Source organism: Nerophis ophidion, linkage group LG19 (genome assembly GCF_033978795.1).
Source record: "Nerophis ophidion isolate RoL-2023_Sa linkage group LG19, RoL_Noph_v1.0, whole genome shotgun sequence".
Taxonomy (NCBI): Eukaryota; Metazoa; Chordata; class Actinopteri; order Syngnathiformes; family Syngnathidae; genus Nerophis; species Nerophis ophidion.
Genome location: NC_084629.1, coordinates 40314664 through 40332089, shown reverse-complemented (window position 1 = coordinate 40332089; position 17426 = coordinate 40314664). Strand labels below are relative to the sequence as shown.

General features: G+C 42.1%; 1 protein-coding gene and 1 long non-coding RNA gene across 2 annotated transcripts in view; one reads left to right on the top strand and one right to left on the bottom strand.

The window, feature by feature from the left end:
- Nucleotides 1-5436, top strand: part of LOC133538394 (uncharacterized) — a 9613-nt gene extending 4177 nt beyond the window's left edge. Inside the window, exon 2 of the long non-coding RNA XR_009802990.1 lies at nt 4591-5436. This is a non-coding gene — a long non-coding RNA (uncharacterized LOC133538394). The remainder of the gene's footprint in view (nt 1-4590) is intronic.
- On the bottom strand, nt 2091-17188 carry LOC133538392 (tubulin alpha chain-like). Its single transcript, XM_061879991.1, has 4 exons — nt 17027-17188; nt 5830-6052; nt 3417-3565; nt 2091-3204 (listed from the first exon to the last, which is right to left on the bottom strand). Exons 1-4 carry the CDS (start codon nt 17027-17029, stop codon nt 2230-2232), a joined length of 1350 nt encoding a protein of 449 aa, XP_061735975.1. The 5' UTR covers nt 17030-17188; the 3' UTR covers nt 2091-2229.
- Nucleotides 17189-17426: the final 238 nt, after the last annotated feature.

Genomic DNA, 17426 nt, shown 5'->3' with positions numbered 1-17426 from the left:
CAGTATCATGATTCAAAGTAGCCTTGTATATAGCTGTCTCTACATTTTTAAACAGTACCATGAATCAAAATTGCCTTTTATATAGCCGTCTGTAAATTTATAAACAATACCACGATTCACAGTAGCCTTTTACAGCTATCTCTAAATGTTTAAACAGTACCAGGATTCAAAGTAGCCTTGTATATAGCTGTCTCTAAATTTTACCAAAAGTACCATGATTCAAAATAGCCTTGTTTTTAGCTGTCTCTACATTTTTAAACAGTACCATGATTCAAAGTAGCCTTGTATATAGCTGACTTTAAATGTTTAACAGTAGCATAATTCAAAGTAGCCTTGTATATAGCTGTTTCTAAATGCTTAACCAGGTCTAGGATTCTAAATATCCTTGTTTATAGCTGTCTGTACATTTTTACACAGTATCATGATTCAAAGTAGCCTTGTATATAGCTGTCTCTACATTTTTAAACAGTACCATGAATCAAAGTTGCCTTTCATATAGCCGCCTGTAAATTTATAAACAATACCACGATTCACAGTAGCCTTTTACAGCTATCTCTAAATGTTTAAACAGTACCAGGATTAAAGTAGCCTTGTATATAGCTGTCTCTAAATTTGACCAAAAGTACCATGATTCAAAATAGCCTTGTTTTTAGCTGTCTCTACATTTTTAAACAGTACCATGATTCAAAGAAGCCTTGTATATAGCTGTCTCTACATTTTTAAACAGTACTATGCATCAAAGTAGCCTTTTATATAGCTGTCTGTAATTTTTCAAACAATACCATGATTCAAAGTAGCCTTTTACAGCTATCTCTAAATGTTTAAACAGTACCAGTATTCAAAGTAGCCTTGTATATAGCTGACTCTAAATTTAAAAAAAAGCACCATGATTCAAAATAGCCTTGTATATAGCTGTATCTACATTTTTAAACAGTACCATGATTCAAAGTAGCCTTGTATATAGCTGTCTCTTAAATGTTTAAACAGTACCAGGATTAAAAGTAGCCTTGTTTATAGCTGGCTGTACATTTTTACACAGTATCATGATTCAAAGAAGCCTTGTATATAGCTGTCTCTACATTTTTAAACAGTACCATGCATCAAAGTAGCCTTTTATATAGCTGTCTGTAATTTTTCAAACATTATCATGATTCAAAGTAGCCTTTTACAGCTATCTCTAAATATTTAAACAGTTCCAGGATTCAAAGTAGCCTTGTATATAGCTGACTCTAAATTTAAAAAAAAGCACCATGATTCAAAATAGCCTTGTATATAGCTGTCTCTACATTTTCAAACAGTACCATGATTCAAAGTAGCCTTGTATATAGCTCACTTTAGATGTTTAAACAGTAGTATAAGTTAAAGTAGCCTTGTATATAGCTGTTTCTAAATATTTAACCAGGTCTAGGATTCTAAATATCCTTGTTTATAGCTGTCTGTACATTTTTGCACAGTATCATGATTCAAAGTAGCCTTGTATATAGCGGTCTCTACATTTTTAAGCAGTACCATGAATCAAAGTTGCCTTGTATATAGCTGACTTTAAATGTTTAAACAGTAGCATAAGTCAAAGTAACCTTGTATATAGCTGTTTCTAAATTTTGAAAAAGTACCGTGATTCAAAGTAGCCTTGTCTCTAAATAAGTAGCTGTCTCTAAATTTTTTTTAAAAAGTACCAGGATTCAAAGTAGCCTTTATATAGCTGACTTTAAATGTTTAAACAGTACCAGGATTTAAAGCAGCCTTGCATATAGCTTTTTCTAAAGTTTTAAACAGTACCATAATTCAAAGTAGCCTTGTATAAAGCCGTCTCTAAATACTGCCCAAAGTCTCATCAAAGAAGCCGACTCTGATTTTAGGTGTCCAGGTGCAATCTGGGGAATCCGCTAAACAGAACTCTGACTTGAACTAATCATGCATTTAAACTGCTTTCAAAAACTATCTTCACTCCCAAAGTATTGTATATTCACTACCTGTCTAAACGTGTGATGTCGTGAAGGTTGTAGTGCATAATTAATCATTTTCCCCCCCATTAACGCTTTGTGGTGCACACACAAACCATCCAAAATATTGAACAACAACAAAAAAGGTGCATTCTGAAAGATTTAATAGGTCACAGCAAAATTCAAACCGTTTGAAAATGATGATTGAAGGCCAACATTGACCACTGCTGTCATCATAACTATCTAACAGATATTTTGCCCCTGAGAGTGAAGGATCTCCAGATGTTTAATATTCTTCTCCGTCCTCATCTTCTTCAAAGGAGTCAATCCCGACTTCTTCATAATCCTTCTCCAGGGCGGCCATGTCTTCCCTGGCCTCGGAGAACTCTCCCTCCTCCATCCCCTCGCCCACATACCAATGCACAAAGGCCCTCTTGGCGTACATCAGGTCAAACTTGTGGTCCAAGCGAGCCCAGGCCTCAGCGATGGCTGTGGTGTTGCTCAGCATGCACACCGCTCTCTGCACTTTGGCCAGATCTCCTCCAGGAACCACGGTTGGAGGCTGGTAGTTGATGCCCACCTTGAAGCCCGTGGGACACCAGTCCACAAACTGGATGGAGCGTTTGGTCTTGATGGCGGCGATGGCGGAGTTGACGTCTTTGGGCACCACATCCCCACGGTACAGCAGACAGCAGGCCATGTATTTGCCATGACGGGGGTCACACTTCACCATCTGATTGGCTGGCTCAAAGCAGGCGTTGGTGATTTCAGCCACAGAGAGTTGCTCGTGGTAGGCCTTCTCGGCGGAGATGACCGGGGCATATGTCGCCAGAGGGAAGTGGATACGAGGGTAGGGCACCAAGTTGGTCTGGAACTCTGTCAGGTCAACATTCAGGGCTCCGTCAAAGCGAAGAGAGGCCGTGATAGACGACACAATCTGACTGATCAGCCGGTTCAGGTTGGTGTAGGACGGACGTTCAATATCGAGGTTCCTGCGACAGATGTCGTAGATGGCTTCGTTGTCGACCATGAAGGCACAGTCGGAGTGCTCCAGGGTGGTGTGAGTGGTGAGAATGGAGTTGTAAGGCTCTACGACTGCTGTGGAAACCTGGGGTGCTGGGTAGATAGCAAACTCCAGCTTGGACTTTTTACCATAATCAACAGACAGCCTTTCCATGAGGAGGGAAGTGAAGCCTGAGCCGGTGCCTCCACCAAAGGAATGGAAAACCAAGAACCCTTGGAGACCAGTGCATTGGTCAGACTGCAAATGGAGAAAGAATAAGTAGCATAAGGTTCTTGTTGATTTGGTGTTGGACGGTTTGCATTTCAAATTAAGCTCCTGCCATAAGAGAAAGTCAGATTACAGGTAATGTCAGAGATGCCACATGCTAGCATTTGTTTGTCTGTACGTAATGTTGTTAGACAAGTCATATGATTAATTAATTAAAAAAGAAACGCCCATTTAGGTTTTACCAGTTTGCGCATCCTGTCGAGGACCGAGTCAATGATCTCCCTGCCAATGGTGTAGTGTCCACGCGCATAGTTGTTGGCAGCGTCTTCTTTCCCAGAAATCAGCTGCTCGGGATGAAAGAGCTGGCGGTATGTGCCTGTGCGCACCTCATCTGGAAATGTGAGAAGCAGAAGAAACTCATGAACAACCAAACCGTGTCAAACAAAACGTTTTGGCAAGGAAAGTAGATCGTTTCAAACCATAAAGATCAATCATTTTTTTGTATTCAGTCACGGGAATTTTTCTGGCATGTTTGCTTCCGGTGAACCAGACCAATATGGCTACTGTATAGCAAACAGTGTGACATCTACGCAAAGGCCCAAGATTGTGTTGACAAAAGCAAATACGAGCAAAAATAAACATTGGAATAGATCCCTATACGTTGTCAAAAAAAGATTTTGTTGAGTGATCTCAAAGATTATTTGTTTGGTCGAATCCTGGACATCTCCAACTGGTACTCGAGATATCATTCTCCACGACAAAACAGATGGAAACACACGTTGTGTGTGGATGGTTCAAGGAAATTGGTGTGGAGACTCTTCCGTATAAAATGTGCATCGTGATCCAACGTGACGAGAGTTGAGCCAAAAGGAAAAGCTCTCGGTCTACTGAGCTATCTACATTCCTACTCTCACCTATGGTCATGAAGTGTGGGTCATTACCGAAAGAAGAAGATCGCGGATACAAGAGTTTCCTCAGAAGGATGGCTGGCATCTCCCTTAGAGAAAGAGTGAGAAGTTCAGTCACCCGAGAGAGACTCGGAGTAGAGTTGCTGCTCCTTTGCATTGAAAGGAACCAGCTTAGGTGCTTGGGGCATCTCATGCGGATGCCTCACCAGTGTCTCACTACGGAGGTCCTCCTTGCACACCCCACTAGGAGGAGACCCTGTGGCAGGCAAAGAACCAGATGGGGAGATTACATCTCCTCTCTGGCCTGGGAATGCTTCAGGATTCCCCAGGAGGAAGTTGCTAATGTTGCTCTGGAGAGGGAAGTCTGGGGGAATCTGCTGGAGCTGTTGTGGCCTCGACCTCATTCTGGATAAGCGGTCGAAGATGGATGGATGCATCTAACGTCAATAAATAAACTGTGAGTAGCACTCGATAGCCTTGATTCACAGTCGTTTTTCCTTTTCTACAGAGATCATTGGAGACACAATCTCAGAAACAAAATAAAAAACAAATGATGTCAAGATAATACTTCAATGGGAAATACTGAATCTCATCTCGGATGGCGACGAGTCCGCCTTCAGGAGAGAGGTGGACCGGCTGGCGTCCTGGTGCAGCCTCAACAACCTGGAGCTGAACGCCCAGGAAAGTCAAAGCCCCAACATCCCCCCGCAGCCTGATTGACTTTCCCACTCCCGTCTCCATCGTGGACTCCATACGTTTCCTTGGGCACCACCATCACCCAAGACCTCAAGTGGGAGCCGACCAACAGCTCCCTCATCAAGAAGGCCCAACAGAGGATGTATTTCTTGTGGCAGCTGAAAAAACTTAAGGTGCCGACCGAGATGCTGGTGCAGTTCTACTCAGCCATCCTCGAGTCCATGTTTACCTCCTCCATCACCGTGTGGTTCCCCGGCGCCACAGTCCGGGACAAGTATCGACTGCAACGCATGGTACGTCCTGCTGAGAAAGTTATTGGCCGCAAACGCCCACCCCCTCCAGGACCTGTTCTCCTCCGGGACCAGGAAGCGTGTGGGTGGGATCACAGCTGACTCTTCTCACCCTGGTCACAAACTATTCTCCCCTCTCTCCTAAGGCAGGAGACTACGGTCCATCCAGACCCACACCTGAACATTTTTTTCCCCCCTCAGGCCATCAGGCACATGATCAATAACAAGATCTGATAGCTCAGTTACAGCTCATCTTAATATTACCTATTCTGTGTTATGTGGTAAATGCTGCACCGTTGCACCAAGAAAAATTCCTAGTTTGTCAACCTGTTCTAAAACAATGGCAATAAAAACTATTCTGATTCTGATTCATCTGATTCGGAAAGTTAAAAGCATTTTAACAAACGGATAATGAAGTGTTCGCTACAAACTGCTGCGTTCTTTGACTTTGCTTCAGTATTCCACAGCCACTATTCTCGTTGTCGTTGATTACCTCTCCAGGAACTCGAAAGAAACTTGTATCCTTTTTGCGATTTGAACGGTTCGAACCGTCTAAAACCAGGCGAGCATTGAGGCAATGTTTTTTCACGATAGGCAAACCGGCACCTAGAACTTTGACAACAGACGCTTGCTTGACAAAGACTCGGGAGTCTTGTGTGTTTGATGAGGTGGACGTGACGAAGAATTTTGCTACCTGCTGGAGTTCGTATAATTCTGGGAACACAAAAGCTTGGCTACATAACTCCTCTGATGGTACTCACCGACAACTGTGGGTTCCAGGTCTACAAAGATCGCTCTGGGGACGTACTTTCCAGCCCCGGTCTCACTGAAGAAAGTGGTGAAGGAGTCGTCGGTTCCACCTACGGCCTTGGGGTCGGGCATCTGACCGTCGGGCTGGATGCCGTGTTCCAGACAATAGAGCTCCCAGCAGGTGTTCCCCATCTGGACGCCGGCCTGGCCGACATGGACTGAGATGCATTCGCGCTTGAAGGTGGAGGGAAGAGAGACAGAAGGATGCAAGGTTTGTTAAAGTCTACCCTCAGAAAACAAGATCGGGATGTGCGTTCACTCCTTTTTGGAGTTGTCATTTTGGGAGCGTCAGAGGAACCGTTTCCCTGTTTTTGGCAGAATAAGAACTGCTTGGTGAAATAAGTTCTGCTCGACGAGATACACACACCTTTCTTTATCGCTCATGTTTGAGTTAAAAGGTGTCATGAAAGAGATGTCTCGGTTTACACCTCAAGTTCACTTGCAAACTCTTGTCAGGGCGGATCGACCTAGGTGGACAAAAGCATGAGAGACGGGCAACCATTTTAAATATAACTCCGACCTTTAGATGGCTGGGTTCTCCATCCATTTATTCACTTTCTACCGCTTGTCCCTTTTGGGGCCGCGGGCGGTATTGGAGACTCTTTCAGCTGCATTCTGGCGGAACGTCGGGGTTCGCCCTGGACAAGTCACCACCTCATCACAGGGCCAACACAGATAGACAGACAACATTCACACACTAGGGACCATTTAGTGTTGCCAATCAACCTATCACCAAGTGCATGTCTTTGGAGGTGGGAGGGGCCTATCCCCAGGTGCATGTCTTTGGAGGTGGGAGGGGCCTATCCCCAGGTGCATGTCTTTGGAGGTGGGAGGGGCCTATCCCCAGGCGCATGTCTTCTATCCCCAGGTGGATGTCTTTGGAGGTGGGAGGGGCCTATCCCCAGGTGGATGTCTTTGGAGGTTGGAGGGGCCTATCCCCAGGTGCATGTCTTTGGAGGTGGGAGGGGCCTATCCCCAGGTGCATGTCTTTGGAGGTGGGAGGGGCCTATCCCCAGGTGCATGTCTTTGGAGGTGGGAGGGGCCTATCCCCAGGTGCATGTCTTTGGAGGTGGGAGGGGCCTATCCCCAGGTGCATGTCTTTGGAGGTTGGAGGGGCCTATCCCCAGGTGGATGTCTTTGGAGTTGGGAGGGGCCTATCCCCAGGTGCATGTCTTTGGAGGTGTGAGGGGCCTATCCCCAGGTGCATGTCTTTGGAGATGGGAGGGGCCTATCCCCAGGTGCATGTCTTTGGAGGTTGGAGGGGCCTATCCCCAGGTGCATGTCTTTGGAGGTGTGAGGGGCCTATCCCCAGGTGCATGTCTTTGGAGATGGGAGGGGCCTATCCCCAGGTGCATGTCTTTGGAGGTGGGAGGGGCCTATCCCCAGGTGCATGTCTTTGAAGATGGGAGGGGCCTATCCCCAGGTGCATGTCTTTGGAGATGGGAGGGGCCTATCCCCAGGTGGATGTCTTTGGAGGTGGGAGGGGCCTATCCCCAGGTGGATGTCTTTGGAGGTGGGAGGGGCCTATCCCCAGGTGCATGTCTTTGGAGGTGGGAGGGGCCTATCCCCAGGTGGATGTCTTTGGAGATGGGAGGGGCCTACCCCCAGGTGGATGTCTTTGGAGATGGGAGGGGCCAACCCCAGGTGGATGTCTTTGGAGGTGGGAGGGGCCAACCCCAGGTGCATGTCTTTGGAGATGGGAGGGGCCTATCCCCAGGTGGATGTCTTTGGAGATGGGAGGGGCCAATCCCCAGGTGAATGTCTTTGGAGGTGGGAGGGGCCTATCCCCAGGTGGATGTCTTTGGAGATGGGAGGGGCCATTCCCCAGGTGAATGTCTTTGGAGGTGGGAGGGGCCTATCCCCAGGTGCATGTCTTTGGAGGTTGGAGGGGCCTATCCCCAGGCGCTTGTCCTTTGAGATGGGAGGGGCCTATCCCCAGGTGCATGTCTTTGGAGGTAGGAGGGGCCTATCCCCAGGTGCATGTCTTTGGAATTGGGAGGAAGCCGAATTGAAAGGAAGCCCGGGATTGAACTCAGGACTACTCTGGACCTTCGTATTGTGAGGCACATGCACTAACCCCTCTGCCACCGTTCTGCCTAGCTGGGTTCTCTCGCTCCACAATTGTTTGCACTTCCTATTTTTCTGTAAAATTCCTTGTTAATCTTCCATTTGAGTCACTTCTCATCATGTTGGACGGTCTCGGACGGGAAGAATCCGGAAGGACTAAAACGGTCTTGATAGTAGTGAGGAGCTAGTACTAACAAGTGGGTGTGTGTTCTTTAGGGGTGGGGTGGCTCAGTTGGTAGAGCCAGCAACTCACGCCGTTCTAGTGACTTCCGTTGTGTCCTTGGGCAAGACAACTTCACTATACTAACAGTTGTTTACATTATTTACAAAGCCTAATCATTTCACTGGATATAGTACATCTTAAAAAAGTAGCACCGGGAACTACAGGATGCTACTTTTTTCCTACAGTTTGAACCATGCGGCCGATAAAACTAAAATGTTTTTCTTTGACAACGGCCACAATGCAAATAGGTGAAAAGGTGTGCTATGGCGCCATCTTCTGGATGAGTTTGCTCACTGCAGTGTCTTTCCATTTTGTGGTTTTCAACCGGAAGTAGAAGTGCAGTCCCGTCCATAGCGTTTCTACTCGTACGGATTCTTCATTCATCACTCCAGGCAACGTTTGTAAGTTTTAAAACATATCTAAAACTATTCTTACTTACTAAAGCGTCCCATGTGTGATGTCTGTAGGAGTTTTTTCACGCATATTTGTACATGCTAGCTTAATGTAATGCAGCTACCGTCGTTAGCATCAGCTAATATGCTAACACATTTACCAGTGTCTGTGCTAGTGTTATCAACTTACATTGACATTCTTTTTGTATAGTTTCAGTTTGGTGAATTGACCAAAACATCACCGTGGCGTTCCATGACGATGACTGACGTTTTGTTTGATCAGCCGTTTTACTGCCCTGGTACAGACACCGTTTGGAAACAATGAAGGTAAATAAACATTGAGAGAATATTTCAGCGTAAATAAGTCATTTAACAACGTATATATCTGCGGCTTATAGTCCAGTGCGACTAATATATGGAAACATATGTTTTACTCCTACACTTTAGTGGGTGTGGCTTATATACCGGCGCTCTCTACAGTCTGGAAAATATAGCGAATGAAGCGGCAGTTAATATTAGCTAGCGTGAGCCGCTCTCAGACAGCGGGTTTGTGTTGACTGTGGTTTAGCGGACAAAAGGCCACACCCGCTTGACATACCCGTGTAGACACACAACACACCCACACTTCCTGGAGCGAGATAGTCATCACCTTGCTGGACTGGATCAGCAGGTAGGGGAACAATCGCAACCTTTGCCGCTACGCAAAATATGTGAAGATGTTTGCATGAAGGGCTGAGAGGTTTAGAAGCGGTGTTGTCATGATACTGGGACTTAATGAATACTTAGGTCTACTACACTACTGTATTTAATGTTGTCATTATGGTGGTACTTAATGAATACTTAGGTCTACTACACTACTGTATTTAATGTTGTCATTATGGTGGTACTTAATGAATACTTAGATCTACTACGCTACTGTATTTAATGTTGTCATTATGGTGGTACTTAATGAATACTTAGGTCTACTACACTACTGTATTTAATGTTGTCATTATGGTGGTACTTAATGAATACTTAGGTCTACTACACTACTGTATTTAATGTTGTCATGATGGTGGTACTTAATGAATACTTAGGTCTACTACATTACTGTATTTAATGTTGTCATTATGCTGGTACTTGATGAATACTTAGGTCTACTACACTACTGTATTTAATGTTGTCATGATGGTGGTACTTAATGAATACTTAGGTCTACTACACTACTGTATTTAATGTTGTCATTATGGTGGTACTTAATGAATACTTAGGTCTACTACACTACTGTATTTAATCTTGTCATGATGGTGGTACTTAATGAATACTTAGGTCTACTACACTACTGTATTCAATGTTGTCATGATGGTGGTACTTAATGAATACTTAGGTCTACTACGCTACTGTATTTAATGTTGTCATGATGGTGGTACTTAATGAATACTTAGGTCTACTACACTACTGTATTTAATGTTGTCATTATGCTGGTACTTGATGAATACTTAGGTCTACTACACTACTGTATTTAATGTTGTCATTAGGGTGGTACTTAATGAATACTTAGGTCTACTACACTACTGTATTTAATGCTGTCATTATGGTGGTACTCAATGAATACTTAGGTCTACTACACTACTGTATTTAATGTTGTCATTATGCTGGTACTTGATGAATACTTAGGTCTACTACACTACTGTATTTAATGTTGTCATGATGGTGGTACTTAATGAATACTTAGGTCTACTACACTACTGTATTTAATGTTGTCATGATGGTGGTACTTAATGAATACTTAGGTCTACTACACTACTGTATTTAATGTTGTCATTATGGTGGTACTTAATGAATACTTAGGTCTACTACACTACTGTATTTAATGTTGTCATGCTGGTGGTACTTAATGAATACTTAGGTCTACTACGCTACTGTATTTAATGTTGTCATTATGGTGGTACTTAATGAATACTTAGGTCTACTACGCTACTGTATTTAATGTTGTCATTGTGGTGGTACTTAATGAATACTTAGGTCTACTACACTACTGTATTAAATGTTGTCATTATGGTGGTACTTAATGAATACTTAGGTCTACTACACTACTGTATTTAATGTTGTCATTATGGTGGTACTTAATGAATACTTAGGTCTACTACACTACTGTATTTAATGTTGTCATTATGGTGGTACTTAATGAATACTTAGGTCTACTACACTACTGTATTTAATGTTGTCATGATGGTGGTACTTAATGAATACTTAGGTCTACTACACTACTGTATTTAATGTTGTCATTATGGTGGTACTTAATGAATACTTAGGTCTACTACACTACTGTATTTAATGTTGTCATGATGGTGGTACTTAATGAATACTTAGGTATACTACACTACTGTATTTAATGTTGTCATGATGGTGGTACTTAATGAATACTTAGGTCTACTACACTACTGTATTTAATGTTGTCATTATGGTGGTACTTAATGAATACTTAGGTCTACTACACTACTGTATAATGTTTTCATTATGGTGGTACTTAATGAATACTTAGGTCTACTACACTACTGTATTTAATGTTGTCATTATGGTGGTACTTAATGAATACTTAGGTCTACTACACTACTGTATAATGTTTTCATTATGGTGGTACTTAATTACTTTGGTTTACAAGCATATAGTGTATAAATCCAGGCTAATATATTCCCTCACATGAAGTAAATGAAGTACAAGGTGTATATGATGTACATGATGGTAAATATTGAATCATGTTGAAAGTGTTTAATGTCCCTTTAAATCCATGTTGAGCTAAAAGGAGAACATGCAAGTCGGTGGTGTCCTGAGTTCATGTGACCATGGTCTCAGTTAGCAGGCATGCAGCTCATTACAGAGCAGCTATTTAGGGTGCTGCTGCTCAGATGACAGCCAGTAGCAATGTGGGGTCTGCTGCTCTAAACACTGACAGGAGCCCCTGGAAACATCCCGTTTCATTTAGAGGGGACTGCATCTTTTTTGATGCATTCTAACTCGTAAAAAAAGACTAGTAAAAGTCAGCTAAATGGAGTTAATGGAGGGGTACTCTATTCCACCTCTAAAGCACTTTAAATGAACCTATATGAATGTTTTATACACCCTTAGGTAAGTATTTATGTCATGTAGTAACATTCATAATAACATGTAATATATACATGATGTAAGTATATATGTAGTATCTAGTAACATTCATAATAACATGTAATATATACATGATGTAAGTATATATGTAGTATCTAGTAACATTCATAATAACATGTAATATATACATGATGTAAGTATATATGTAGTATCTAGTAACATTCATAATAACATGTAATATATACATGATGTAAGTATAAATGTAGTATCTAGTAACATTCATAATAACATGTAATATATACATGATGTAAGAATATATGTATTATCTAGTAACATTCATAATAACATGTAATATATACATGATCTAAGTATATATGTAGTATCTAGTAACATTCATAATAACATGTAATATATACATGATGTAAGTATATATGTCATGTAGTAACATTCATAATAACATGTAATATATACATGATGTAAGTATATATGTAGTATCTAATAACATTCATAATAACATGTAATATATACATGATGTAAGTATATATGTAGTATCTAGTAACATTCATAATAACATGTAATATATACATGATGTAAGTATATATGTAGTATCTAGTAACATTCATAATAACATGTAATATATACATGATGTAAGTATATATGTAGTATCTAGTAACATTCATAATAACATGTAATATATACATGATGTAAGTATATATGTCATGTAGTAACATTCATAATAACATGTAATATATACATGATGTAAGTATATATGTAGTATCTAATAACATTCATAATAACATGTAATATATACATGATGTAAGTATATATGTCTTGTAGTAACATTCATAATGACATGTAATATATATATATGATGTAAGGGTATATGTAGTATCTAGTAACATTCATAATGACATGTAATATTTACATTTCATCATTTCAAGCATACAACAGATGCAGCTTTAGTCAAACACTAAGCATCATGTAGCAGTATTGCTAAGTGCTAAACAAGATATCCAGACATAATAAAACAATCACTTACTGCACAATGTCTTATCTCACCGGGATAAAGACTGATGGCATGTTTACATCTTCCAGTTTACATCAACAAGTCATCATAATCCTCACAAATGGTTTAAAAAAAAAAAAGCGCTGTTGTTTTTTGTCTGTTTCTGGCCATCTCCGGGTCTAAATTGGATGTCAAAATTGACCATTTGGTCAGATTATATCCACAACCTTCTACTATCCAGGTGAGAGACATGATTGATGATTCAAAATACAATCAATCAATCAAAGCTTGATTGATTGATTTATAATTGAGTATTAACTTTCACCAACTCAGGGGCGATGCAGCAGCTCGAAATCTCAATATAGCAACATAAGCTAGTTAGCTCTCTACGGCTAAGAATGGTTATTTTATGTTAGCAATTATAAAAACAACACCGCATAACTGTTGGTCCTTCTTTGAAGGTCCTTATGGGCATAAAAACTACTGCAATGAGCTGCATTGTTAGCCACCTCTTACTAGCCGTATTTTACGACTTAGAATGCCTTAAAAAAAAATCGGTTCTTGTCTTACAAAGGGATTGTATTTTTTTTAAATAGCAGTTCCCCTTTAAAAACCATGTTAGAGTGGAAATGAAGGGAAATAGTTGAAGAATATATTTATTCCGCCTGTGCTATAGTCCTTCTAGAGCGGTGCTAGCAGCTTGTGTTTGCACTTGGCTGAGCAAACACGAGCTCACAGTCTGTTTGCACATCAACTGTCCAAGCAACGTGGCAAAGAAGACTTTATTTGTAGTCCGCCTACAGACTGTGGGATATGTTCTACCTCTTGTTCTTGTCCTTGTTCAAGGCAGAAACTAGAAAAAGTCCCCGGTCGGACTAGTGTCAATGTGATCGGACTTGTTGGCACCTGCATGCGTTACAGGACACACCCACATTCCACGCGGTCTTCCTACTGACACTATTGGGGACTAACTCTTCTAAAAAGCCAGGAACCCACAAGCCTTAAAAGTTATTTTTCTTTGCCGTTCACCTTGAATGTCGGCTGTGGAAAAACTCCCAGCTGACCTCCTAACAAAACTCCTGCTGTCACAAATAGAACTTTGGCCCAGAGATTGGCTGACAAGCTGGGCTGACCTAGGTGGTCTGATACCAGCTACTACAGGATACTACAGATACTAGGTGGTCTGATACCAGCTACCACAGGATACTACAGATACGAGGTGGTCTGATACCAGCTACTACAGGATACTACAGATACTAGGTGGTCTGATACCAGCTACTACAGCATACTACAGATACTAGGTGGTCTGATACCAGCTACTATAGGATACTACAGATACTAGGTGGTATGATACCAGCTACTAGAGGATACTACAGATTTTATGTGGTCTGATACCAGCTACTACAGGAAACTACAGATTCTAGATGCTCTGATACCAGCTACTACAGGATACTACAGACACAAGGTGGTCTGATACCAGCTACTACAGGATACTACAGATACTAGGTGGTCTGATACCAGCTACTACAGGATATTACAGATATGAGGTGGTCTGATACCAGCTACTACAGGATACTACAGATACAAGCTGGTTTGATACTAGCTACTACAGGATACTACAGATACGAGGTCGTCTGAAACCAGCTACTACAGGATACTACAGATTCTAGGTGGTCTGATACCAGCTACTACAGGATACTACAGATACTAGATGCTCTGATACCAGCTACTACAGGATACTACAGATTCTAGGTGGTCTGATACCAGCTACTATAGGATACTACAGATACAAGGTGGTCTGATACCAGCTACTACAGGATACTACAGATACAAGCTGGTTTGATACTAGCTACTACAGGATACTACAGATGCGAGGTGGTCTGATACCATCTACTGCAAGATACTACGGATACGAGGTGGTCTGATACCTGCTACTACAGGATACTACAGATACAAGCTGGTTTGATACTAGCTACTACAGGATACTACAGATACGAGGTGGTCTGATACCAGCTACTATAGGATACTACAGATACTAGGTGGTCTGATACCAGCTACTACAGGATACTACAGATACAAGCTGGTTTGATACTAGCTACTACAGGATACTACAGATGCGAGGTGGTCTGATACCATCTACTGCAAGATACTACGGATACGAGGTGGTCTGATACCTGCTACTACAGGATACTACAGATACAAGCTGGTTTGATACTAGCTACTACAGGATACTACAGATACGAGGTGGTCTGATACCATCTACTGCAAGATACGACGGATACGAGGTGGTCTGATACCTGCTACTACAGGATACTACAGATACGGGGTGGTCTGATACCAGCTACTACAGGATACTACAGGTTTTACGTGGTTTGATACCAGGTACTACAGGATACTACAGATACTAGGTGGTTTGATACCAGCTACTACAGGATACTACAGATACTAGGTGGTTTGATACCAGCTACTGCAAGATACTACAGATACTAGGTGGTTTGATACCAGCTACTACATGATACTACAGATACTAGGTGGTTTGATACCAGCTACTAAAGGATACTACGGATACTAGGTGGTCTGATACCAGCTACTACAGGATACTACAGGTTTTACGTGGTTTGATACCAGCTACTACAGGATACTACAGATACTAGGTGGTATGATACCAGCTACTACAGGATACTACAGATACTAGGTGGTTTGATACCAGCTACTACAGGATACTACAGATACTAGGTGGTTTGATACCAGCTACTACAGGATACTACAGATACGAGGTGGTCTGATACCATCTACTGCAAGATACTACGGATACGAGGTGGTTTGATACCATCTACTGCAAGATACTACGGATACGAGGTGGTCTGATACCTGCTACTACAGGATACTACAGATTTTAGGTTGTTTGATACCAGCTACTACAGGATACTACAGATACAAGGTGGTCTGATACCATCTACTGCAAGATACTACGGATACGAGGTGGTCTGATACCTGCTACTACAGGATACCAGCTACTAAAGGATACTACAGATACTAGATGCCCTGAGACCAGCTACTACAGGATACTACAGATTTTAGGTTGTTTGATACCAGCTACTACAGGATACTACAGATACAAGGTGGTCTGATACCAGCTACTACAGGATACTACAGATACTAGGTGGTCTGATACTAGCTACTACAGGATACTACAGATACTAGGTACTCTGATACCAGCTACTACAGGATACTAAACATTTTAGGTTGTTTGATACCAGCTACTACAGGATACTACAGATACTAGATGCTCTGAAACCAGCTACTACAGGATACTACAGATACTAGGTGGTCTGATACTAGCTACTACAGGATACTACAGATACTAGGTACTCTGATACCAGCTACTACAGGATACTAAACATTTTAGGTTGTTTGATACCAGCTACTACAGGATACTACAGATACTAGATGCTCTGAAACCAGCTACTACAGGATACTACAGATTTTAGGTTGTTTGATACCAGCTACTACAGGATACTACAGATACGAGGTCGTCTGAAACCAGCTACTACATGATACTACAGATAAAAGCTGGTTTGATACTAGCTACTACAGGATACTACAGATACGAGGTGGTCTGATACCATCTACTGCAAGATACTACGGATACGAGGTGGTCTGATACCTGCTACTACAGGATACTACAGATACGAGGTGGTCTGATACCAGCTACTACAGGATACTACAGGTTTTACGTGGTTTGATACCAGCTACTACAGGATACTACCGATACTAGGTGGTATGATACCAGCTACTACAGGATACTACAGATACGAGGTGGTCTGATACCAGCTACTACAGGATACTACAGATACTAGATGCTCTGAAACCAGCTACTACAGGATACTACAGATTTTAGGTTGTTTGATACCAGCTACTACAGGATACTACAGATACAAGGTGGTCTGATACCAGCTACTACAGGATATTACAGATACGAGGTGGTCTGATACCAGTTACTACAGGATACTACAGATACTAGATGCTCTGATACCAGCTACTACAGGATACTACAGATACGAGGTGGTCTGATACCATCTACTGCAAGATACTACGGATACGAGGTGGTCTGATACCAGCTACTACAGGATATTACAGATACGAGGTGGTCTGATACCAGTTACTACAGGATACTACAGATACTAGATGCTCTGATACCAGCTACTACAGGATACTACAGATACGAGGTGGTCTGATACCATCTACTGCAAGATACTACGGATACGAGGTGGTCTGATACCTGCTACTACAGGATACTACAGATACGAGGTGGTCTGATACCAGCAGGTCTGGTGCAGGAAAATTGTAAAACATTGAAGAAGAGTTGGACTCACCATGGTTCCTTGGACTGGGAGTCTTTGACTTAGTGTGAATGCCTCTCACGGCGGTCCTCAATGTGGTCCCAGTGAGCTGAACTGCCGGATCCAGCAAGACTGGGAGCTATATTAGACCTGGAACCACTCCCACCTGGACAGACTGCTTTGCATGACCAGGATTACACACCCAGCCTGCTGAAGAAGGGAAATTGTCACCGCCAGCAAGCACAGAGCTCTGGTGTTCACTTCGATATTCTTGGAACTTGGGGAACACCGGCGATTTTACAAAAATAAAAATGGCAGTTTTGAAGGTGCAATGGTCAAATGTGGACTGTGAAAACTTTCCAGGAAGAGTTGAAAATAATGCTTTGGGAAACCGTGAATTGTGAGAATTCCTGGAATTTTTTGAAATTTGGAA

Excerpts from the sequence above, each read along its gene's own strand:
- LOC133538392 (XM_061879991.1), bottom strand. Across the intron at positions 3,566-5,829 it reads CCTGGAACCCACAGTTGTCG|ATGAGGTGCGCACAGGCACA; the intron begins GTGAGTACCATC and ends TCACATTTCCAG. Across the intron at positions 3,205-3,416 it reads TCGACAGGATGCGCAAACTG|TCTGACCAATGCACTGGTCT; the intron begins GTAAAACCTAAA and ends CTCCATTTGCAG.